The sequence below is a fragment of the Manis javanica genome, chromosome 5 (genome assembly GCF_040802235.1).
Source record: "Manis javanica isolate MJ-LG chromosome 5, MJ_LKY, whole genome shotgun sequence".
NCBI lineage: Eukaryota > Metazoa > Chordata > Mammalia > Pholidota > Manidae > Manis > Manis javanica.
In genome coordinates this window covers 11,927,890-11,952,301 of record NC_133160.1, presented here as the reverse complement: position 1 = coordinate 11,952,301, position 24,412 = coordinate 11,927,890, and the positions used below count along the sequence as shown (strand labels likewise).

At 46.6% G+C, this 24,412-nt stretch overlaps 2 protein-coding genes across 12 annotated transcripts in view; one reads left to right on the top strand and one right to left on the bottom strand.

The window, feature by feature from the left end:
- Positions 1-8,610, top strand: part of NCOA3 (nuclear receptor coactivator 3) — a 132,938-nt gene extending 124,328 nt beyond the window's left edge. For 3 of the 4 annotated variants that reach the window (XM_073236473.1, XM_073236475.1, XM_073236476.1), the window contains 6 exons: positions 606-899; positions 1,771-1,875; positions 3,152-3,386; positions 4,232-4,406; positions 4,747-4,888; positions 5,188-8,610. In XM_073236473.1, coding sequence (XP_073092574.1) covers positions 606-899; positions 1,771-1,875; positions 3,152-3,386; positions 4,232-4,406; positions 4,747-4,888; positions 5,188-5,199 — 963 coding nt within the window. In that variant the 3' untranslated portion in view covers positions 5,200-8,610. The remainder of the gene's footprint in view (positions 1-605; positions 900-1,770; positions 1,876-3,151; positions 3,387-4,231; positions 4,407-4,746; positions 4,889-5,187) is intronic. The other variant, XM_073236477.1, reaches the window with a different exon arrangement.
- Positions 8,611-9,044: 434 nt separating this feature from the next.
- SULF2 (sulfatase 2) overlaps positions 9,045-24,412 on the bottom strand; it is a 111,240-nt gene continuing 95,872 nt past the window's right edge. For 4 of the 8 annotated variants that reach the window (XM_073236479.1, XM_073236480.1, XM_073236481.1 and 1 more), the window contains 11 exons: positions 23,023-23,215; positions 15,973-16,201; positions 15,753-15,852; positions 15,139-15,233; positions 14,183-14,224; positions 13,499-13,668; positions 13,176-13,318; positions 11,933-12,056; positions 11,211-11,244; positions 10,923-10,976; positions 9,045-9,969 (listed from right to left, as the gene is read on the bottom strand). In XM_073236479.1, coding sequence (XP_073092580.1) covers positions 9,939-9,969; positions 10,923-10,976; positions 11,211-11,244; positions 11,933-12,056; positions 13,176-13,318; positions 13,499-13,668; positions 14,183-14,224; positions 15,139-15,233; positions 15,753-15,852; positions 15,973-16,201; positions 23,023-23,215 — 1,215 coding nt within the window. In that variant the 3' untranslated portion in view covers positions 9,045-9,938. The remainder of the gene's footprint in view (positions 9,970-10,922; positions 10,977-11,210; positions 11,245-11,932; positions 12,057-13,175; positions 13,319-13,498; positions 13,669-14,182; positions 14,225-15,138; positions 15,234-15,752; positions 15,853-15,972; positions 16,202-23,022; positions 23,216-24,412) is intronic. The other 4 variants (XM_073236482.1, XM_073236485.1, XM_073236483.1 and 1 more) reach the window with 4 other exon arrangements.

Sequence of the window (24,412 nt, the reverse complement as noted above, 5' to 3'; positions counted from 1 at the left end):
TTATTTTGCACCTGTCCTTAACATCCTTAGTAGAAAAGTGACACCTGGCATAAAACAGGCATTTAATAAATACTTGTTGTTGAATGAATGGTTTTCTCACACATACAACCCATGTACAAATAGTAGTGGATGACTACCTTTAGGTTTTGTTCAACTAGCAAGTACACATCAGGGTATACAAGTTTTGTTGATTTATTCTCTCTGGCGACCTTCAGAAACATTCTTTTATAAATTACATGAGAGTTCATTGATCACAGTGCTTTTAATAGATTTATTTTATACTTGGGAGGTCTATTTTGGTACAGAAATCTGGTTTGGAACAGATAGTATTTTCTCCAGGTACTTAATACATCGTAGATATTTGGCTTATAAAATATCTGAATGTCTGTGTGAGACCTTGTGCTAGGTGCATTAGGACAGAGCAGTGAAAAGATGAGGGTCTGTGTTCTCATGGAACTTTAGACAATAAACTTGATTTTGCTTTTGGAATTCTGCAACATAATTGTTCACATATTTTGACTAATTTTTCACTTTCTTTAGAGCATTTGATTTCTATTGCTTTCTCAGATGTACTTTGATGTTCATTTATGTGTTTTATGTTTAAGGGACAGGCTTTGGAGCCCAAACAGGACACTTACCAAGGTCAAGAAGCAGCTGCAATGATGGATCAGAAGGCAGCATTATATGGGCAGACATACCCGGCACAGGGGCCTTCAATGCAAGCCAGCTTTAATCTTCCGGGACAATCACCATCTTTTAACTCTATGGTGAATCAGATGAGCCAGCAAGGCAGTTTTCCTCTCCAAGGAATGCACCCTAGGGCCAACATCATGAGGCCCCGGACAAACACCCCCAAGCAACTTAGAATGCAGCTCCAGCAGCGGCTGCAGGGCCAGCAGGTAACAACCAGTCAAGTCACATGCTCTGCTGTGGCCTGAACCGGCTTTCACTGTGGCCTCCTCTTTAATTTGTTTTCAAACTGTGTTCTTCAGAGCTCTTGCGCCACTGGCTCTCTATCCTGTATCAGCTAAAGAAATTCCCTGTATCAAGTCCTTAGTGTTAATAATCAAATATTTAAACCTTATTGATTTGAGCATTCTTTTTATGGAACCTGTGCTTTCTCTTGTGCTCTCTTAATATTCTGAGACTTGTATTTTTTTTCCTTCATGCCCAGCAAATTTTAAAATTTAATTACTTAGATTGTTAGTGTCTTGGGTGTGTTGAATTAAATGTGGCAGAACTGAACCATTCAAGCAGATGAGTGAGTTTAGAATCCAGCAAACCAGAGATTCTTCTAGTATATTAATATTCCCAAAAGTCAGTTTGGATACTCAGGAAAGCTGTGTTAATGTGTTCATGGTAGCATTTTACTTCTTTCCACTAAGTTACCTAGGAAAACGTAACAGAAGAGTTGTTTATTCATTGTTGTTATGACCAAGTTAAAGCTATTTTTCTAAGGACATACGTTATCCCAGAAAAAATTTGACTTTATAAATCCTTTGAGTTCCTGTTGAAGATACTCTTTTCACTGCAGAATTATACTTTCAGATTTTCTGTTGATACCAAACAATAAAGCTTTATATGCTAGCTAAAGACTTTGAGCATGAACTTTTTTGAAGTGTGAAATTGTACTGGCTCGGCTTACATGTGACTTAGCCAGGTTAATGGGTTTGGAGATGCTGTCATGACCTACTTGGGTGGTGCTGAGGATTTGGAAAGCTATTTTGGGCTCCTTACCATACTCTATTTCATCACCCTGTCTTTCCCCAGTTTTTGAATCAGAGCCGCCAGGCACTTGAAATGAAAATGGAAAACACCACTGCTGGTGGTGCTGCAGTGCTAAGGCCCATGATGCAGCCCCAGATAAATTCCCAGGTGAGAATGACAGGCCTCTCTGTGCTCACTGCTGTGTGTCCAGCCCAGGGCTGGTGCATGGTGTGCTCTCAGGAAGTGTTCATTAAATGAATATAGTAATTCCAACTTCCTTGTGTAAGAAACCATCTCATGGTCCTATGACACTTTTTCTCTTCCATTCTTCTCTCTTGCTGGAAGAATCAGAAGAGGAGAGGTTCTTTTATTAAAACCACTGATGTGTGTTTTTTACATTAATTGCCCTTGTGATCAATAGCTGTGTTGTGAGAACCACTGTCAAAAATTTTAGGACTTTAAAATAAACTAAACTTTTCTCTGTTCTTGGATTATGAAACCATATGCTCACTGGTAACTATAAGAAGTATGAAGAAGAAAATAAATAATACATAATCCTGCTCTCGGTGGCAACTTCTGAGATGATCTGTTTCCAATAGTGGGAGGGATTATATTAAAGTTCTCACTACCTCCAGCCCAAGGTGAGACTATATAAGGTATTTTCTTAATGTGCATGAGGCAGATGACTACATGAAAATCCTTTATTGTGGCTGGAAATATTGTTCATAATTATTGTTTTAAAAAAACTGCAAATTGCCCATCTTTCACCTGCTTGGAAATACTGATACCTACATTTTCTTGGTAATCAGACATCTTGTATAAGCTGAGCTATGATGCCTTCCAAAAAGATGGTAAAAGTTTGCTTTTTGGAGCTGATCTCTCCCAGCTGGTAGGGCCCAGATTAGCATCCTTGTTCAGTGATTTGATCAGGTCACCTCCTTAATCTCCAAAGAGCTTCTCCTTTCAGAAGGTTTAAATAGACTACATGACCTTCTGGGATGGATTCCTGCCTGAATATAAGCACATCCTTTTTTCGGGGGGGGGGTTGCCTTTTTGTCCCTCCCCTCCCATTCCTGGCCTTTTCCTACTTAAAATTGCGTTTCATATATTCTGGAAAGTTTGTCTTCAAATTTTGCCCCTGCATGTTCTCTCACTTTGAGGAATGTTTTTGAACTGTGTTAAAGCTTGACAACTCGATTGCTTTCACCCACATAATTTCCAGGCCCTTCTTATGCAGCAGCCCCCCTCCTCCATCCTCCCCACAAATAGACAGAAAACTTTTACTATAATGTGAGTTTTACATTTTTCCTTTTTCATAACTATAAAGACAGTGGTTGTTTTTTTCCTCTCTGATTACCTGATATATCGTGGGGTACTATATATACTATATATATGAAATTGTCTGGTTCTATGTGTGCATAACTGCATTCTTCTTGGACATTAGCAGGGTTTTCTTAATGCCCAGATGGTTGCCCAGCGCAGCAGAGAGCTGCTGAGCCATCACTTCCGACAGCAGAGGGTGGCGATGATGATGCAGCAGCAGCAGCCGCCACCACAGCAAACGCAGGCCTTCAGCCCGCCCCCTAATGTGACCGCCACCCCCAGCATGGATGGGGTTCTGGCAGGGCCGGCAATGCCACAGGCACCAACCCAGCAGTTCCCGTATCCACCAAATTATGGTAAATTTAACAGTGAAATTCTCTTTTCCAAAGTAACCTGAGTTAGGACATAAGGCTCATGAGATCTGCTGCATATTAAAAACAGAAATACTATTTACTCCCTCTTGTTATTTCACAAGGACAACAAAATTAAAAAATAATGTGATAACAAAGTGTACTGCAGTTTGCATGGAACTGTAATTGAGGAAGATGGTCTGTCAGAGTTGAGTCTTTTTTTTTTTCTTTCTTTCAGGTCTTATTCTTAATTTCTATTTTTTAAAGTTCCCTACATCTCAATTTGAAGGAAAAACTACCAGGTCCTTTTCTCCAAACATGTCCCAGTGTAGTAGAATTCTGCAGTTGCTGGATGGCTGGTCAAGTCAGTAAGAGAAATGCTCTGATGCATGTGGGCTGCTGAGGTCCTTTTCTTGGTGACTTGGGCATAGTAATTATAGTAATGCCTATAGCTCTCCACGTCAGCCTTCAGGAGGTCTCAGGAACATGGTGAAGCTGGGTAGAGATATCTGTTGGGGAGATGGCATGTTAGCATGCATCTCTGTCATCAGGGGCAGTAACTCCTCTGCCCTCCAAAGAAGGATAGAGTGATAGAGTAGCATGATATGGAGCCCCTTTTCTACTCTGAAGCAACTACTTTTCAAGTGATCTAGACAGTGTGCTTTCCTTTAGTAAGCCTGTTACTCTAGCTGTCACCATGGTGACAAGCAAGGTTTCACTGGCAGGCAGCATCTTGTAGCTCTTTGTCTCATACTACCATCTTCCCCATCTTAAAATTACTATGGAAAGCTGATATTCTAAGGAGATAGCATTTGAACATTGTAATTTCTTTTTCTTCTTTCTTTTTTAAGGAATGGGACAACAGCCAGATCCAACTTTCGGTCGAGTGTCTAGTCCTCCCAGTGCAATGATGTCATCAAGAATGGGTCCCTCTCAGAATCCCATGATGCAGCACCCTCAGACTGCACCCATGTATCAATCTTCGGAAATAAAGGGCTGGCCGTCAGGAAATCTGGCTAGGAACAGGTGAAGAACGGACTTTAAAAGTCATTCACATTCTAGTGCCCAAAGTTTAGGATTAATCTGCATTTTTTTCAAGCCTCATTGGGTAGAGAGATCAAAAGGCCCGGTTTCACTTCATAAAATGTCTTATTTGACTCATTCATTTTGAGAATGCTTTCTACATATGGATGAGGGTATTGAGTACAGACAGGTGTGACATAGAAGGCAGGCTGTCAGGGAGTTCTCTCTCTCATCTTGTTCTCTGCTTAAGTACAGCAACATTTGACAAAATTGTGATAGTCTCTGTGTGCATGTCCTGTGTTTCTAAAATGACCCAGGAGATAATTTGACACTTTCTTTACAGCTCCTTTTCCCAGCAGCAGTTTGCCCACCAGGGGACTCCTGCAGCATACAGTATGGTGCACATGAATGGCAGCAGTGGTCCCATGGGACAGATGAACATGAACTCCATGCCCATGTCTGGCATGCCCATGGGTCCTGATCAGGTACAGAGGTCTATCCCTTACCTTTCTCAAAGTTATTCCTGTTCGCTGGAGAGAACCAAAGCCTCAACTGTACTATCTAAAGATCCTAGGTAGATTTTTAACTTGGATGCATAACTTAATATAGTCATTGAGAAAGCTGGTTTGAAGGCATTGGGCCATTAGATACTTGGGGTAATGTGGGATCTAAGGAATCTGAGTCAGCTAGCAAGAGCCATGTTGCAATCCATCAGTATAGACAAAGGGATGCTTTTCTTTTGTGCAAAGCATGTTTTACTCACGTTACTTCTGGTTGCTAACAGAAATACTGCTGACATCTCTATACCAGGACCTCCAAGGAAATCACTGTACAAATGACACTGTACTAGGATTATCAGGAGTAAAGAGTCACTGTTCTAGGAACCCAGCTTTGAAGGATGGACCAGCTTTGATTGCCTTCCAGGGTATTCCAAGTGATGACATTTGAACAGGACTGTATTCTAAGCTGAAGTGTGATATCTTCCTGTTTTTTTCCCCCTCTTTCTGTGTATCATGGAGTTCAAAACATATTTTTGGTGTTCTGCGTCTTAGGGATGTGATTCTGGAGGTATGGAGTGTTACTGATCACAAAAGTCCTGTGTCACTTCTTTCTGCCTGGCTATCCAGTCTTTCAAATAAATGTAGGTGGGCCAGAGAACATTGGAGAAACAGAGGACATCTGGTTTCTGTACTTAGAGTATTGGACCAAGACTAGTAGTCCCAGTCTACATGGTTTTTTCCCTACCAGGTAGCTCTGTGTTGACCCTCTGTCCCGTGGAATTGGCATTTCCAAGTTCTTGTCCTTTAATGATAGTGTTGAATTGCTCTGATCCTAGGATCCTGTTGTTCTAGGCTTTTTCTTAACTAGGATTCATATTCGTCCTGATGTTTTGTAATGCTTCACTTACAGGAATCATCCTTGATGTCAAATGGCTTTTGCATAAGGCAAAACGAGATGACAGTATTTAATTGCAGCAGTAGCAATTTTTCACATGCTAATGTGCAGCCAAGTGCACTTTATTTAAGAAATGATGGATAAATGCAATATTCTGAGGTCTTGAGGAATGATGAACCACATTCCTGGTTTTTGTCTAAACTAATATGTTGGGCAAGAACTGTGATTTTTGTTGTTCTTGTTGAAAGTATTGGTGTCACCCTTAGCCTATATGGTAAAGCAATAATGCTTTTTGAAAATAAACTGCAGAAAATCCAAGGCCAGGTACTGCATTCTGAATCAGAATCTCGCAGTGTTTCTGTGAATAGATTTTCTTTTGTAAATACAGCCTTTAAGATACTGTATTATGTAAAATATGTACATACCTTTTTTGTAGGTCAGAACAACTCATTTTTACAGAGTTTGTGAAGCTAAATATTTAACATTGTTGATTTCCGTAAGCTCAGTGTGGTGAGGTTACAAACTGAAGAGATAAACCCTGAATTTTGTGGCTGGGGCAGGGACAGCAGTTCACCGCTTATCCTTCCCCAGCCTTAGAGGCCTCGCTCTTTTCAATCTCTCAATCCAAACACTTTTTAAAGAGATCATTTGTTTAGATGTAGGCATTAAAAAAAAAAATTTTTTTTTAAATTCCTCTACCAGAACTAAGCACTTTGTTAATTTTGGGGTAAAGAGTAGATATAGGGGGAAAAAATGTATCAAGAATTTAAATAGATCAAACAATTTGATTTAAAAAGAATCTTGGATTTTAAGTGGTCTATAAACAATAGCAATTTATGTTTTTTTAAAAAAATTGAATGGTGTCTTTTCATCCATTTTAAGAGTGCTCTAAGGTTTTGGTTGCTAGAACCTGAATCCCACATTGAGATCTCAGAAGTGGAATCCTTGATGTGTGGCTTCTGGTGTATGCTCTGCTGTCTTGTCATTTTACTGTGTGATGTCTTCATTGCCCCTGAGAATTAGAATAGTGTCATGGTTATTTAAGGAGCTCAGTCTCCAAAACAGCCAGTTTTGCATAATTCAAAGCTGTGGTCTGACTGAGTGCCTTTGCACTCCTTCCCTCTCCTGCCGCTGCCCCTTTCTGCTGTTGCCACTCCTTGTTACTTGTTCTGGTTAGTTGGGAATAAGGAAAAAAAAAATCAAGTCTAATTCTCTTTATCTGCTCTTTTAGGTCTAAGTAGTTGAATAAAATTGGGTTTTTTGAGTATCTGAATTTCAAATGTCTCTGCTAGCCTTGGTGTAATTTCCTAGCAATAATTGAAAGCCAGTTAATTTTTTTCTATTTCACACATCTAGCCAGTCTCTCTAGGTGTCTCTGAAGGTAAGATCATTTAATTTCTTTGATTTATGAGTAAGTGAAACCTGTATTTCTAGAATCATCACTAGAGTGGAGTTGAGTTTGGCACCCCCTAATCCCTGCCCACCACCCAGTTAAAAATAAATGTAAGATTGTAAGTCCATCAACTTCCATCATAGTGGCCTGTACTTTTTCAGATAACATATTTTGCTGTCTGGAGGCAGAGGCATAGCTGAGTATGAGTCTCTGTCTTTTTAGACACAGTTGTGGCAGGTGTGCCTGAACTCTCATTTAAGTCATGTCTGCGTGGGAGAAATAGAATGGTGCTTACCTTTCTTGACTTTTAAAAATTAAAAACAAGAAAAAATATAACATTTTGTGATTCTTTTCCTCAATCCTGATGCCAGGCTAACTGGAAAGCAGGGCCCCTTTTTATATGGAAAAAAAATGTTTTTATATCTTCTACTTGTTCCTTTTATTGGTGCAAACTTAAGATTTTGGTTTTCTTTTAATGGAGGCAGTCTTTAAGAAATTGGTTGTTTTTACTTTTATTGTCCTTTTCTCTTTTTTGGATAATTCTTTGTACTCCTGCTGCTTACCTCTTTTACCCCGTCTCTTTTTTTAAACCTTGGTATTTTTTGGGTGGATAGTACTATAAGTGATCTTTTCATCTGCTTTTAGAATGTGAGATATTTCCAGTACCTACTTTTTTGCTGAATCCAAAGATATATAAATATATATATTTTATAAAGATCAAAAATGATATGAGACACGTTTCTTCCTTTAAAAAAACAAGTAGAAATTCATTGTAATGTTATACCATATTCCTAAATTGTGCATCGTGATGGAAGGTGTAAATATCAATCAATAGGACTGCTTAATCAGTATTTAATATCTAAGGTGAGTTGGGGGGTGTCCAGGGGTGGGTACTGCGGGAACACAATTGGCTCTTCTGTGATCCAGAGGTAGATGCAGCTGGACAGCAAACAGAATGGATTGCCAGTTACCCATATGCCTGTCCAGTTACCTTTTTATTTGCAGAAGCCATGTGTTTTGTGCACAAGTGGGGAAGTCACAGGAGTAAAACCTCTCGGATAGATGGCATTTTCCCCCTGCTACAGAGGAGCAAGAACTGTTCTGCTCCAAAGTGAACTATTTAATAATGAGCATGGTGTTTTTCTTTCCTTCTTTCTCTTTCCAATATATGGAATCTTGAAGAAGATGGAAATGTCATTCTGAGAGCAATATTTACATTCTCAGGAATTGACTTTATAGTATTGAGAATGAATTCATTTCAATCAAGTTTACATTAAATGTTGCTTTAAAACATCTGTCATTCTTACACTGCAGAGAACTCAAACCATGTGGGATAACTTCTGAGATGGGTGGGAAGCTATGACTGCTTTGCTGATCATTTTAGATGTCACTGTAAATAAAGTTTCTATTTAAAATTGAGGTATGAGCCTTTTTTTAAGTCCCTATCGGGTTAATGGTAAAAAAAAATCTTGTGTCAAATAATGGTAGTAGTTTTGTGAGGTTAAATCTTGAAAAGCGTGAAACTGTTCTTATATAAAAGTTGTAGTGGCTGAGGTTCCTCCTGCATTGCTACCTAAACCAGGATAAACTACCAGGTACACAAAGGTAAATAGCTTTGCTATTGATTAGGATGTCACTTTTAATAAGTATTAAAGCTGATGTAATTTGAAACTTACCTGTGAAGTCCCTGAAGTATGCAATTTTAGTCATTAATTTATAATCATTTATAATTAGTTTATAATCATTTCCCCTTTAAAAACCCTCTAAACCCAAGGCATCTCCTTCTAGAAAGGTGTTGATGGGTAGTATCTTGAATGCTTGCTTTTTAAAAAAAACCAGACATACCAAACTACTCCCAAGAATGGACTTTTACAAAATGTCAAAGGTTACCTCATACCAACTGCTGGTCATTGGCTGGGGTTTTGAACATTGTATGACAATACTTAGACTATAAAATTGCTTTACAAATACAGTTTCATTAAAACTTGGGACATACATCAACATTTCTTTTTAGTGCTTTAAAAAATATCAGCTTGGACATGAAGAGTGGGAGAAATGGCATCTGGTCAGGAGTATGAATGTCCACAACAGCAAGGGGTTTTCTTTACACTGGCCACAGCGCATTTATTGACACCACCACTCTTGAAAATTGGGTTTTCTTATTAGATTCCCCTAAAAGTTTCCACGCTGGTTACATGTAAATAGTCACATATATGTATATACAGTGAAGTCAATTTCTTCAGAGGCAGGCAGGGTTATAGTGCTAGATAAATGCCACTTCTTTTGTGCTACTGACTCACTGTCAAACTCTGTACCATTTCCAGCACTTGTAAGTTGCCTCTATCCTGCTTCTTAGTTCCTTCTTTGTGATGACCCAAAAGAGTAAGAGGATTTAAAACAGGGTTGTTTTTCCCGTGGTTTAAAAAAGAATTCCAGTGACCCTTGGGGGAAATTTCTAAGCAAAGCTCACTCTGTTTCTTGTGAGCTTTTCAAGGAGGGTTAGTGGTGACACTTTGATAAGACAGTGCATTTTGTGTGGCTGGTGAAGTATAATCCAAAGCAAAAGCAGGGGCAAAAACGGACTTCCCAAAGCATTGCTCCTCCTGCTGGTTCCATGGACAGAGGAAGTGCTGTGTGTCTCAGGTCTCCTCGCTAACAGCAGAGGTGCTGAACAACTCCATGGTTTTCATTGTCTGTACAGTGTGATGATGCCTTTGTTTTTGGGGGGGGGGTCCACCTTGTGCCTCTTAGCCTTCCCAGCCTTCCCACAGTTGTCCCCTGTAGGACAAAGCAAACATCTTAGTATTCGATTATCGTGCCACTTACGAAATTTCCTTAATCAGTCCTGAGTAAGCTCTGCGTCAAGGATATAGCTCCGAGAAGGAATATTTCTTGGTCCCTTAGAAGGGCTTGCTACTATCAAATCATCCAGTTTTCATTGTTGTCTGACACACTCAGCGGCTGGCTAAGAGAGCATTAAAAGATCTGGATAGGAATAGTGGCAGAAAAGAATGTGAAACATAATTAGGTGCTTTAATTTTCGGGGCACCAAAGAAATGCTTAGCTGGCCCATTATTACTGGCCTAGTAAAGCCACATAGGCTTAAATGCATATAAAGAAAAACAAGTAGACCAGAAGTTGCAAGCAGCTCATTAAGGGAGTTGGTTTGCCTAACTTCATGTCAAAGCAGTTGTTCGGGTCAACAAAAAATTCTCCTACATAATTGGGATTTTCCTGATGATTTTGGGGATTCAAACTGCATTCCCTTTGTACTGTACCTTTTAGGCTAGAGGTAACCCTTCCAGGTTGCTGTAGTCTCTTAGCCCTGTCATCAGCCTCTTGGCATTGGAAAGGGAGTTTGTAACACGGACATACTGGAAACTAATGAGGCTACACTACTGCTGACGTTATGGACCAGGCAGCCCTTCTGCAGCCATAGCCTTCAAAATGTTTGGTATTTATACTTAAATGTTTTTCAGCCTTTAAGGAATACCTTAAGTTTACCAAGCTGAAATTATTACATAGATAATAAGAGTGTATTACACAAGGTATTACTCTAAAACACGAAGTGTATTCAAGTATGTTATTTTACAGGAAAGATATTACTGCTTCTCATTATGGGAACAAAGGAGGGTATGAAATAAGAAATGGCATGCACACAGAATAATAGCCTTGGCAAAATGAGGCAAGTCAGACCAGATCTCTATTTGTAAACGGGTTCCTCAACTCACAGCGATTTGGAAGAAGGTCTCTTCATTTCTGGCCACTTCCGACGCTGAAACTGCCTAAGTTTTCATGTGTCAAAAGGAGAGAATAAGTGTTAACCATCACCAAGAAAGAAAAAGTCACCCTGAAAGAACTATACAAAGATGGTCTCTTAGGTGACACCTGTCACTGGTGGGTGACCAGGCCCCCAGCAGACCAGACAAGGGCAGTGTCTCAACCTAACGTGCAACCTCACAGAGTTTAATAGGCCTAGATCATGGGAATGTTTTTCTGTTAAAAACAAAACCAAATACCTGAATTGCTCATAGCTTCCTCCATCCTTAAGTCCTAAATGGGAGAGAAACAAACAAAAAGAAGTGTTATCTTGGGTAAAAATAGCACAAGGAATAATAAACTTTACAACTGCCTTTTTTCCTTTTTAAAAACACCTGAAGCTTTTTGTCACAAACCCATAGCATTGTTAGTGGTCCCTAGGCAGATGAAGTGGGCTGGATTACAAGTTGTGCTTCCCCTTGGACTCCTGGGCAGCCTTGGGGATTGCCTACACTCTAGTGTCACCTTATTAGTTTTAGGCTCCCGATTGCATTGATTCAGCACTGACCATTGGCCAAGGTGGGGAGGCAGACATGGGCATGAATTCCTGTGCTACCTAATGAGGCCAGAAAGCCAAGGGCCCACAGCAAAGTGCTGTGGGGAGATTGGGGTCTCTGGTCCAGCAAGTGTCCTAAAGGATGTGGCAGTGTGATCACATGCATAGGCTTTGGAGTCAGTTGACCCGGCTACTCTACTCATCCATAAGGCAAGGACAAGCAGATTGACCTTGAAGGGTTGTCATAAGGATTATCAGTTAATAACAGCATGGTGACTGGCAGATGACACGGAGGTGATATTTCAGCACTGGTAAGAATTCACCAACTTTAGGGGATTCCAGGTTCACTCTTTACATATGACCTCCTAAATTCCTTCCAATGGTAACCTCGCTCTCAACAGGCCTCATGTTGGGGCATCTACTTACCCAGGTCCATGTTTCGAGTCCGGGGGTTACACTGTTTATAACCCTTGCAACTCCTTAGCTCCATGAGCTGTACGTGTAGTTGATTGAGGATATCCCTGTCCAGTGTATTCACTGCATTCATCAGCTAGTTGGAATAAGGTAGGTAGGTTATCAACATGGTGGGTGCAGGGACCTCTATCCTCTTCCACAAATCAAGGTGCTTAGGAGAAGAGGTGTTAGGGGATGGAGACCTCTACTTCTGCTGGAGTTTGGAACACTGAGGACTACTTTGTGCCTCTAGCCCCATCAGGTTCTCTCTTGAGAGAATGAAAACTCAGGAGAAATAAAAACCATCTCTGTGTACTTTGAACTGGAGCCACTGCTCAGGAAATGTACCAAGCTTGGCAAGAGCCCTTACAAACCGTGTGGTTTCAAGCAGCCTCCACTTACCATCCCTAGTTCCTTTGGAAAGCAGCCATTGGTTGAAGGGATGGGTAAATGACCGGGGTCCTTGCCGCTTCTGGGAGCTACCAGTGACTGACCTACATGCTCTGTCAGCCATTTTTGTAAAATAGGAGGATGACCTACCTAAGGAGAAAGACTGGCAACTTGTACGATAAGCAAAACAATGGAACTGCTGGCATTTAAAAATCAGACTTCATGTGGAATGGTTGTCAGGCTTTTCTTGAAACACTGGGGATCCAGCAGTACAAAGGCCCCACTGCTGAGATTCTCTGGTGCGGCTCAGCAGCGACTTCTAGAAGGGACAGGCGCACCTCACCCACCAGAGACCTCTGCACTCCTTTTTGTCTCAGATGTCCTGGGCCACTTGAGTCACAAACGTGCTTAGACTTAATATATGGGAACACTTAGGAAAGTGTGTGGCACCTAGTAAGTGCTGTGTGTTAGCGACTCTCCCCCCACATGCATGGTCCCTGAAGGTACCAGAGTGTGCAGGACTGGCCTGACCCAGACGACCCCCGAAGCTCTACAGTTGTAGGAGTCTTGGTAAGTTTCCCAGAAGCCTGTTCTGTCACTCCCAGATGCCTCAGGTAGAGGAAAGGAACTGAACAGGGTCTAGATTACAGATGCGGGAAGATGGAGGCAGACAAGGGCGAACTGCACAGTGAGTCCCCAAACTCTTAACAACTCGCTTCCACCATCTTAAGGACTCCGTGGGACTTGGGAGATGTATCCCTACTTGGGAGGGCCTGCCAGCACCCGGGTACCCCATGTCCCCACCTCTCCAGTTTGTGCTGTCTACCTGGTAAGGGTCTGTGTTGAGATCAAAGTACTCCAGGAAGCCGGTCGCAAATTCACAGAAGAGGAAGTTGTGGGTCTCGTTGATGGTCCTCATGCACCAGTATGTGTTATTGTTGGCGCTGGTGCAGGCGCAGAAGGGGCCCACTGCCAAGGGAAGAAACCGAACTGCCAACGGGAACCAGACCCCCAGCCAGTTCCTGCCAGGACACTTGACCCCAGATGTTGGGGAAGCTGGGCTGGTAAAGAGGCACTCAAGCTGGGGGCAAGGTGGGCCACTGAGGCCCAGGGAAACCCCTACCACCCAGTGCCTGTTGGCTCGCTCACACGTCCAGAGAGGCGCCGTCTGCCAGTGCTGGTTGTCATGGGTAAAGCACGTCAGGCCCGGCATGCTGCATGTGTCATTGTTCTGCAGTCGCTTGAGCAGCTTGCGAAGTTTCTTCTTGCGCTTCTGCTCCCGCAGCAGCCACACTTTGTCCTTCTCCTGTAGACCCTTCCTGTGGGCACACAGGGCCGCACCTCTCACACCTCCCTCGGGCCCTCACCTTGGACCTCCTAGGAATCAGGTCCCTGAACCTCTGCCCTTCTTAGAGCTGTGGGCACAGCAACAGCAGGCCCTCGAAGGAAGGACCTTTGCCCAAGTACCACTGCTGGTAATGGCAGGGCTGGCGCCAGACCGCGTCTATCAATCATCCTGTAGCCCACCTTATTTCCTGAGGCAGCACAGAGGCGCAGAGAATTAGGAGGCTACCTGGGCTCTGCTCACACCTGTGCCCTTTGGCCTGCGTCCTGCCCTGCTTGGTGGGGTTGCAGCAGCCCCTTCAGCCACAGGGGAGCGCCCGGAGACTGACTCAGGGCAATGGGGAGTCAGACCTTTTCAATAACTGCCCCGCTCCCACCGCCACCGCCACCGGGAAAGCAGGACTTTTCTTCCTTGCGTGTTTTAGGTTCAGGGAAGGCACCTCCTCACTGGTGCCTCCTTGTGTTCCCTGGGCCTTAAGCTGCCCTTACCTGAAAGGATGCAGACTGGAGCCTTCATGGTCGGTGTGGGAACTGTAACAAACCCGACCTGGGCTTCAGAAACTGCTTCCAAGAGCAACTCCTGTGGGTAGGTGCAGACTGGGGCTCCCTGGGGCCCCTGCCCCTCTTTCTGGAGTGGTGGTGGGGAGGTCCTAACCCTAGAGTGGCAGCTCCCGGCTGGCTGGCACCCTCCGAAGTGAGCAGGGAGACCCTGGCTGAAGGCCTCAGGCCAGACTTCGAAGCTATGGCAGCCATAGGCTAGCTGAGAGCAAGCCGGGCCTGGCTCTGCATGGCTTCAGCCTTAGCCTCTGAGGTGGGCTGCCCCAGATGCCTGCCCCCATCATGGTCAGGGCCAGCCTGGGGGAACTCATGCTGCACAAGCCCTTTCAGGGAAGGTAGCAGAGCCTCTACAGGTGTGGTCTGGTCAGCCGCCACTAGCCACATGTGGCCATTTCAATTCAACTAAATAAAATGACACATTCAGCTCCTCAGTTACTCTGGCCACATCTCACTGGTCAGTAGCCACACGTGGCTGGTGGTGCCATACGGACAGCACAGGCACAGCCCATTCCTACCGCTGTAGTCCTAGCCCAGGGCAGGGCGACTCGATGTAGACCCTCGGGCCAGGGGCTCCCTGAGCTGGTAACATGGAGCACAGGCCACATGGGCTGCCCCCAAAGGGCAGTGAGCAGAGGCACTTCCCCTCCTGGGATCCAGCCCCATGGGCTCTTGTCAGCAGTGCATGAATCTGGGTGCCCGGCCAGCTGCCTGACTGGGGCTGACAAGTGCCCAGTGGCTGACAATAGGGATACAAATCATTACAGATTTTTTCTTCTATCCCCGAGAGAGGAGTCATATAAACAAAGGAGTCACAGGGGTGCTGTGCCCCTAGGAGGGTCCGGCAGGAGCACTGGGGCCTTCCTGGGGTCCATTCACTACCTCTTCACCTGATTTTGTGACAATCACATTCTTCTGGCCGCTTTTTCTTCAGGTGACCTCGGACTTCCCTCAGGTTCTTAATTTTGTTCTGCAGAGTTTCAATCTGAGGGCAGAGGAGAGATGGCCGTGAAACTTGGGGAGCTGCGTGAGAAGGGATGGCCTGATGGTTGCCCCTGGCCCTGCCTTGTCTGTGCTCAGCTGCAGAGCCTGCTCCCCAGGGACCCCTCCCACTGCCCCTTGTGTGCTGAGGGGGTCCTTGGCTCCACCTGCCAAAGTAACTAGGCTCCAGTGGAGAAATGCAGTCGTCCGCCTGTCCTGTCCAGGAACCAGCTGAGCCCACTGAGGACTTAAATATCCTCAGCCCACAGGCTGGTTGAAGGGACTAAATATGGTGTGAACATCTTGTAAACCAAAGAGGGGTATGACGTGACGATGCCGCCCTCCCTTGGCAGCCAGCTGCAGGGAAGCTGTCGATCTGATGGGAGGCCTGGAGATCCTGTCCCTGAGGCTTCTGTGGGGGCCTCCATCCCCTGGGCCTGGCCTCACTGCCCTCCTGGTATGGCCGGTAGCCTGCCGAGCTCGTGGTGGTGAGAAAACAGCTCTCCGCCCAGACTCGCCTCACCTCGTGGTCAATGTGCAGCTTGTGGTCTTTCCAGGCCTGCAGGGACTTGTACAGGTCCAGGTCACACTGCACTGTGTCATTCTCTAGGATGTAGCACCTGCTTGAGAGAGGGGATCACGTGTGGCTCTGAGAGGGACCAGCCAGGTGCCCAGGAAGTGCTGGCACCCTTGCCAAGGCCTAACCTACCCCTTTTACCCCAGACCTCTGGCTGGACTCTCACCGATGTGTCACTTTAATGGGGTTGGGGGCTGAGTAGTCCGGAAGGCCTCCAGTGCCACTGAAATCCCCGCCATCCTTGTCGTCTCGGTCCTCAGGGGCCCCCGGCCAGTGTCGCTTGGTAAGGTTGTGAGGCTGGGATGTGTCATCCAGGCTTATGTGGTGTACCTCGCCATCCACCTCGATGGCCACTGAGCGGATGGCACGATTACGGGCAAAGCTGGCCTTGTACTCTATGGGCATTAGAGAGGGGCTGGGTTAGTGGGGTTGGAAAGGCTGGCCTGGCTCCCTGGGCAGTGGACTCTTGATCCAGATAGGGCCATGCTCCTAAGCAAGAGACTCAGTGTTGCCCAAGGCTGGGTGGCCCATGAAACCTGCCCACCAAGGAAGCAGGACCTGGACCCCAGCAGAAAGGACCTCAAGGTGACTCAGCCAGGGAAAGTGAAGTCCTAGAGCTAAGGAGGAATTGACTTGAGATGATCTCAAGAAGGAGTGATGCATGGATAAAAATATGTCTATACAACAAAATAGCCATAAAGGAATGAAGCAGTAATTACCACATGCTACAATGTGTTTGAATGTTGAAAATGCTATGCTCTGGGAAAGAAGACACAAAGGCCACATGGTGTATGATTCTATTCATGTGAAACATCCAAAATAGGTAAAAACAGACAGAAAGCAAATAAGTGGTTGCCAAGTGGTGGTGGGGGGAGAGTAACGGGATTTCCTTTGGGATGATGGACTGTTTTAGAACTAGACAGCTAGGTGGTGGTTGCATTACACTGCGAATGCATCAGATGCTCCTGAGCTGTATTGTTTAAAATTATAAAAATGGTATATTTTGTTATGTGAACTTCACCTCAGTTTTGAAAAAAAGCAATGTGAATTAAAAAACATTAAGGGGATTGAATCAGTAGTCAGAAAGCTCCTAGCAAAGAAAAGTCAAGTCCAGGACAAGTTGCCTTCGCTGGTGAATTTTACCAAACATTTAAAGAAGAATCAATGCCAATATTTCTCAAGCTCTTCCCAAAAATAAAAGAGGAGGGAACACTTGCAAACTGATTTTACAACACCAGCATTACTCTAATACCAAAGCCAGGTAAGGGTGCTACAAAAAAGAAAAACTACAACCAATATCCTGATGAACACAGAAGCACAATCTTAAAATATGAAGAAGCCAAATTTAACAATACATTAAAAGGATCATACACTATGACCAAGGGGAATATTTTTTTCCAGGGATGTAAGGACAGTTCAGCACCTCTAAGTCAATGAACACTACATACCACATTAACAAAGTGAAGGATAAAAACCATATGATCATCTCAAAGATGCAGAACAAGCATCTGGCAAAATTCAACATCCATTTATGACGAAAGCTATCTCATAAGGGGCTGATATCCAAAACACATAGACTCACAACTCAACAGCAAAAAAACCCCAAACAATCCAATTAAAAAACGGGCAGAGGATCTTTTTCCAGAGACAAACAACTGGCAACAGGTACATGAATATTTGCTCAACATCACTAATCATCAGGGAAATGCAAATCAAAACCACAGTGAGGTATCACCTCACCTGCTGGAATGGCCATCATAAAAAAAGACAAGAAATAGGAAGTGCTGGCGGAAATGTAGTGAAAAGGGAACCCTTGTACACTGTTGGTGAAAATGTAACTTGCAGCCACTATGGAAAGGGAGGTTCCTCAAGAAATTAAAAATAGAATACCAGATGACCCAGAAATTCCACTTTTGGGTAATTATCTAAAGAAAATGAAAACACTAACTTGAAATACTTGCATTCTCATGTTCATTGTAGCACTAATTACAATCATCAGGACCTGGAAACAACCTAAGTGTCCATTGATCGAAGAGTGGATAGAGAAGATGTGGTATGTGTCACACACACACACACACACACACACACACACTGAGGACCTGAAAACAACCTAAGTGTCCATTGATCGAAGAATGGATAGAGAAGATGTGGTATGTGTCACACACACACACCCCCCCGAGTACAAATGCCAGATTGGTGGCTGGGGCGGTCAAAGGCACAAACTTCCAGAAAGTTACAGAATGAGTTAAGTCATGGGGATGTGACGTACATATGGTGACTTTAGTTATTATTATTATTATCTATAGTTAATAATGCTATACTGCATATTTGAGAGTTGATAAGAGATCTTAAAAGTTATCACTTAAAATCCTCTTAAATTTTTGTGACTGTACAGTGACAGTGGTACTGTGACCATTTCACAATATGTACAAATATTGAGTCATGTACACCCAAGACTGTGTCAGTTATACCTCAGTAAAAATTAAACTCCTTCCCCCATTAATTGGAATTGAGGGGGAAAAAAGAGACAGCACACACTTCCGGAAAAGGGAGTGACTGGGGAGGCCACTTAGCTTTCCCGAGTCTTTCCCCACCATGAGAGCGACTCCAGAGGTGCTGCTTCCAGGCGCCAACTTAGCTAATGAAAACTGAGGGCATGTAGGTTAAAGTCAGAGCCCAGGTTTCTTCTATCTTCTATGGATTCAAAGGCCTATTTGATGAGGTTGCTAAAGTTAAAGGGGTGGTGGTGTAGTAGGAGTATAGATTTCCAGCTTATGAAGAGAAAAACGGCAGATGTGTCTGCTTGCCCTGGCTCCACGGGGGGCCCGCACAGTAGTCTGTGCAGGAGCTGATGCCCTGTAGACGCGGCGGAGTGTCCCCCAGTTGGCCGCAGTCTCTACTTCTTCCTATCCCAAAACTCTGCACCCACACTCAGCTCTTGCCCTGCCGTGACTCGAGCCTAACCCTGCTAGGCTCCTGTACTTTTTTAGAGAAGGGCCCGAGTCAGTCACCACCCAGCTTTCTGTTGGCTCCAAATGGCCACCAGGTGGCAGCCAAGGCTCGAGGACTGTTCGGAGGTTGGAGGTGGTGGTGCCTAAAAATGGAGGAGGGGGCTTTCTCTTGCGGCCAGGCCCAGGGCTCCCGGATCCTGTCTTGCTGCCCCAACTCTTGAAGCAGATGTCTGTATCTTTCAGTTCTGACTCCCTTGTCTGAGTCACATGGGCCAAAGGCTCTGGGGGTCCAGGTCCGGATCAGGCATCTCTTCAGCCAAACCTTGGGCCTTTTCTGGCCCTGGGCAGCTTTCTTGTGGTCTTTTTCCTCCCATAGTTCAGTCTCTCTGAAGCATGGTGCCTGGGACCTCGATGCACACGGCACTGAGCTGATCTCACTGGGAGAGCAGGTCATAGCCGCCCCAGAGGGCCATGCATTAGCCCCACCACGTTACTTCTGTGCCTGTTTGTCTTGCTTCCTCAGAAGTCAGCTTTGCATCTTCCCTCCTCTATCCACGGCCATAAACCCACAGGTCCCCAAACCGTGTCCTCTGCCTGACTGTAAAAAACCTACTCTCACCTATTTAGATCCATGGCTGTTTTCTCACTACAGTGACTGAGTTTAGGGCAGGCAGAAACTTTAGCCCACAAAGCCTCTAATATTTACTCTGGCCCTTTACAGAAAATGTCTGCTAGGCTCTGCATCAACCTTTTCTGAAACCACACTGCTTGCTCTCCTGACCACTCGAGTTTTCTTTGCTTCTAGGGTCCAGAGGTTCCCTTCCCACCACTCACAGTGGAAAGAGGGGGACTTCATAACCCACTGGCCGGGAGCCTTGGCGGTCTGCCTGCTTGGTGCAGATCCCGAGCAGTGTGTGTCCACAGGCAGTTCAGCTAACTTCTGAGCAGCTGCCTGCTCATGATGGTACTTGCCTTAGAGGACGACTTGAAACAGAACTGGTGTATTTTTCTGCCCCTGGAAGCTACTCTGTGGTTAGGGACTCAGCAGCTGTGACATCCTTGCCCGAGGTCAAAACCTGGGCCTACCCACCTCCCCAGGCTTGGAGCGTCTGTCTGATGCAGTACAGCCTGCCTGCTCTCTGGGGCTGGCACCGCCAGGGCCTTTGTGCGTCCTCTTCCCCCAGCTGAGAACACTGGTTCTCTGGCTAGTCACAGGCTGCTTCCTACCCCACACTTGGCTTTCAAATGTCAACCAAGCTCCCATTCTAGGGCTGCCACCTCTCTCCACTTGGTCACACCGTTTCATTTTCTCCATGCATTTTTCACCGAGGAAAGTGATCTTCTCATTTTGTTAACTTGCTTACACCTCATCTCATCCATGAGATGTGACCAGTGTCTCCTATTCAACTCTGTGACAGCCTCTGGCACGTGCCACGGCCTGCAGATTTGTTCGGAGAGTAAGTGAGCACACACTGGCCTCCTCCGAGCCGTCCTCTCCCCGCAGTCCTGGGTCTCCCCTCTGCCCGGGGCTGGCTGGCCCCACCCGGCTTCCTCACGCCGCAGCGGCATGCCAGTGGACCCCAGCACGCCAGGGTTGGAGCTGCTCCAAAGCAGGCTTCCTGAAACTGGCACCTTGGGGCCCGGTCCATGTTTGCTGTGGGACCGCCTGGGGATCACATGATGTCCAGCAGCGTCTCTGCCCACCAGACACCAGGAGCACCCCTCCATCAACACTGTCATGACAGCCAGAAATGTCTCCACATTGCCAGCCTTCTCCTGGGGTGGGGAGAACTGCCCCCAGCTGCAAACCCCTGCCCTAGGCTGGCTGCTCAGAAACAGCATCCTGTTGGCAGGCACTCCCAGGAGGAAGAATGCTGGGCCAGGAGATGGGGCTCAGGTCCCCACGTCGCCTGTACGACCCTGTCTTTCCTGTCTAGCCTAAGGAGTGACCCCCTGCTCTGCTCCCGGGGTTGCACGGAGGAGCACATATGACAGGGCTGTCACGTTACACCGAGGCTCCTTACCTGAGGCTCGGGTTGAGCTGAGTCTCAGCTGTTAGGTGCACTTTTCTTTTCCTTTAAGCATTAGTGGGGGGAAAAAGCTTAATTGAATCACAAGTTCTCATTATTTAAAGATTACCCACTGTATCACGTGTAGGAGATGTTAGCTGTGTAATTCAACTGGAAACCAATCATTTTATTTGGCTAAAATGATGAGCTTAGTAGTTACTAATTGGCTTGTGAGGAACTATAACGGGACGCTTCACTTGGGAAGTGCTGTTTGAGGCAGGGGCTGGGCTGTCTCAGAGACACCCACCTGCTCTGTAACAGGCCATATGTGCCGCGGCCTGACAGGGCAGCATGGGGGGCACCAACCTGGCCACGGGACGCCCCGGCTCTCATGAAGCTATGATGGCGTTTAAGTCTGTCTTAAAAAGGCAGGACGTTCTGTCACAGGCTACAACGTGGATGAACTTAAGGACATCATGCCAAGTAAGCGAAACAAGCCAGTCACAAGAGGGCAGATGCTGTGTGGTTCTATTTCTGTGAGGTACCTAGTCAAACTCAGAGACAGAAAGTGGAAGGGTGGCTACCAGGGCCTGGGGGGCAGGGAAGTGGGGAGTTATTGCTTAATAGGCACAGAATTCCAGTTCTGCAAGAAGAAGAGGTTTCTGAGGATGGATGGTGGGTGATGGTCGCACAACAATGTGAATGTATTTAATACCACTGACCCGTGTGCCTAAAAATAGTTAGGATGGTAAGCTCTGTGTTGTATTTTACCACCGTTAAAAAGTCCAAAAAACCAGAACTAAAATCTTGCATTAGGCTTCAGTTCTCTGGGTCTGGGGGCCAGAGAAGTAGGCAACATGGGAAATTGCCCAGCTCCTGGGGGACACTTCTAGCCAGCTGACCAGTGCTCACGGAGACCAAGTCTCGGCACCCAGCAGCCCTCTGAGCATCTTCGTAACACAGGTGTGCTTGTCCCAGGGGCTGCAGAGCCTTGGGCTGGGCATGACCAGCTGGGTCTTCCAGCCGCGTCTGTACCCTCCGCTGTCTGCCTGCATTCTTTCTAACTGTCCGTCCTCAGCCCTGCCAGAAGTGAGGGGTGAAGACTCAGGCAGCAGCTCAGCTGGGAGGGTGGTTCCCCCTCTCATCCGAAGTGTAGTGGATTCCTGTTATTTGAGGTATTTATGTTCTGTAAAGTTGCCCTGAACACTGAATTAGTTTTGCCTCAGGGAAATATGGGGTCGGTTTCCTGTGAGCCCCTGGTCACATGTTTGTTAACTGATCAATTCCGAATCTTATTCTATGTGTGTTTGTTTAAAGACACCTCATTTAACATATTGTTGGTTCACAGACACTGAACTCACAGACGACAGCACGGTGACTTGTGCCTGGATGAAGGTTATCTAGTCCACGCAGCACACCGCATGCAGCCTTCCTGTGCTTAGGAGCACGGCACTTGAGTACCATGCCTGGGATCATTTTAATAGCAAAAAAAAAAAGGTACAAAAATGCAAAAATGTGACACTAAATAGCTATGAGGAGCACGCCTGTGTGCAGGAGAGCTGATCAAGAAGCAGAGAGTCGCCCTGCTCAGCAGCTGGGAACGTGCACGCTGGGTCACTCAAAACTGTTTGCTGCTCTGCACCTGCCCGTGAATGACCAAGGGAGTACCTTGAGTACTGACTAGAGGGCTACAAACCGGTCTGAGCTAGAAGGGAATTTGCAAGTTAGTCCCCAATACTGAGGATCGTCTGACCAGCCTATCCTGGTGGCTGGCCCTTCAAGTCACACGGAGCCCAACCGTCCAAGGCACCAGGGTTTCCCGCTAGGTCCCAGGGCATCTCCCAGCAGGCTTCCTGCTCCTGTCCCTTCCAGCCCAATGCAGTGGCAGCTGGAGGGTCCTTTAAAACACAACTCTAATCTTGGCTCTTCTGCTCAGAACCTTCTGGTAGCTTCTTGTCTCAGAGAAAGGGCCCTTCAGCGCCCCGTGAGGCTGGTGTGATGGCCCCAGCCCCGTGTGCACGCTCTCCCCTCTTCCTCTTCACACCACTCAGGACGTCACCAAAGCACCTTCCCTCTGTTGCTGCCCCTCCCCACCAGAATGGGTAGGTCGTGAGGGGGCTTTGCTGTGTCCCCAGCTCCTAGAATGCTGCCTGACACTAGGGATGCATGTCTGTGGAGTTGTTGGAATGAAGGAATGGGATCACCCAGGCGCCATCCTGCCCTCCTGTCCCATTCCGCCCAGCCCGCCACACTTACTCTTCCTGAAGAACTTCTTCTGGCGCCCGGCCAGGCTGAGCTTGGAGTCCCCAACGCCACAGGGGCAGGCCTCGCTGCCCTGCCCGAAGTACCTGGGCACCAGGTTGGACAGGGCTCCGCCCCTGAGCTGCATCGGGGCTTTGCACTTGCGCAGCTGCAGCTTCCCTGTGGCATCCTCCACGCACTGCCACTTCTGCAAGACAGCCGGGACCCCAGGCGCCCAGGCCAGCCCTCTTGTCTGCGTCCCCAAACTGGCCTCTCCCCACCATTCCCTCCCGCTGCCCTCGCTGGGGCATGGCTCACAGCAGTCCATTCTGGAACAGTGTGTTCAGTGACAGACGGACACATATCTAGTGAGAGAGGAGCACAGAGGAACCATGGTGACACCTAATGGGTGAGTGGGAGCCGCAGTCATGGACAGGCCCCTCTGAGAGAATCATGGGGGACAGGCGATAGTAATGGGCAGGGAAGGGCATTCCTGGAAGGCACAGCATGAGCAAGGTCACGGCAGCAGCACTGAGGGGGCCTGGGTCAGCAGGGCTGTGACTGCATCCTGCCAGCTGGGGGGGTATTTGGGACTGGGATCCTGGGGGCCCTAGAGCCATATTCTGGGGACTATGAATTGATACTGCCCAGCAGCTCCCAAACCCCCGCTCCAGTGTTCTTTGCCTTTGGGTTAAGCAGTGCACTCTGCTAATTGGTTCTGAAGTTGCTGGTATCCCAGGAGCGTCTGACCCCCACCTGAGAAGTGTGCTTGTAGTCCCCAGCGCCACAGGAGTGGCGGGGACTTGGGGGGACTGACAACCATCCCGGGGGGACAAAAGCTTCCTGGCCTCTTAACTTATTCATTCCTTATAGATCAGAACTGAAATTGGAGTCACTTCCGGCATCTTCCCTGGATGTCAGCTCCAGGGTGGCAGGGGTTTCCATGATGGGCATTCAAGGCTGTCACCCCAGTGCCTGGCAGCAGAGGAGCACGTGGAGTGCTGCTGCAACGGAGTGGCGGAGCCCAGAGCTCTTGCTGCCTGGTGGCAAAGAACGGTTTCTTCCCCCACAAGACATCCTCCCTGGCAGGGGCAGGGGCCAGGGATGGGGGGCACACAGCCATGAGGGTGGGCAGTAATGATTCTGGATATGCTGGAGCTGCCCAGATGCAGGTAAGAGAAACCCACCCACCTTGTGCCCTGGCCCTCCCTGCCATGAGCCTATGAAAAGCGGAATAGGAAGGCCCTGCTCTTCCTTATTCTTGGTGAAATGGGCACACGTCTCCAGGCCACAGCTCATAGACAGAGGCCAGGAGGCACTGCCTATGCTCCTTGGACTGGGCCAGGCCACCCCGCCCCTTGCTCCTCGGCCCCCTTGCTTGGGGCCGTCTTTATGGGGTCGTGGC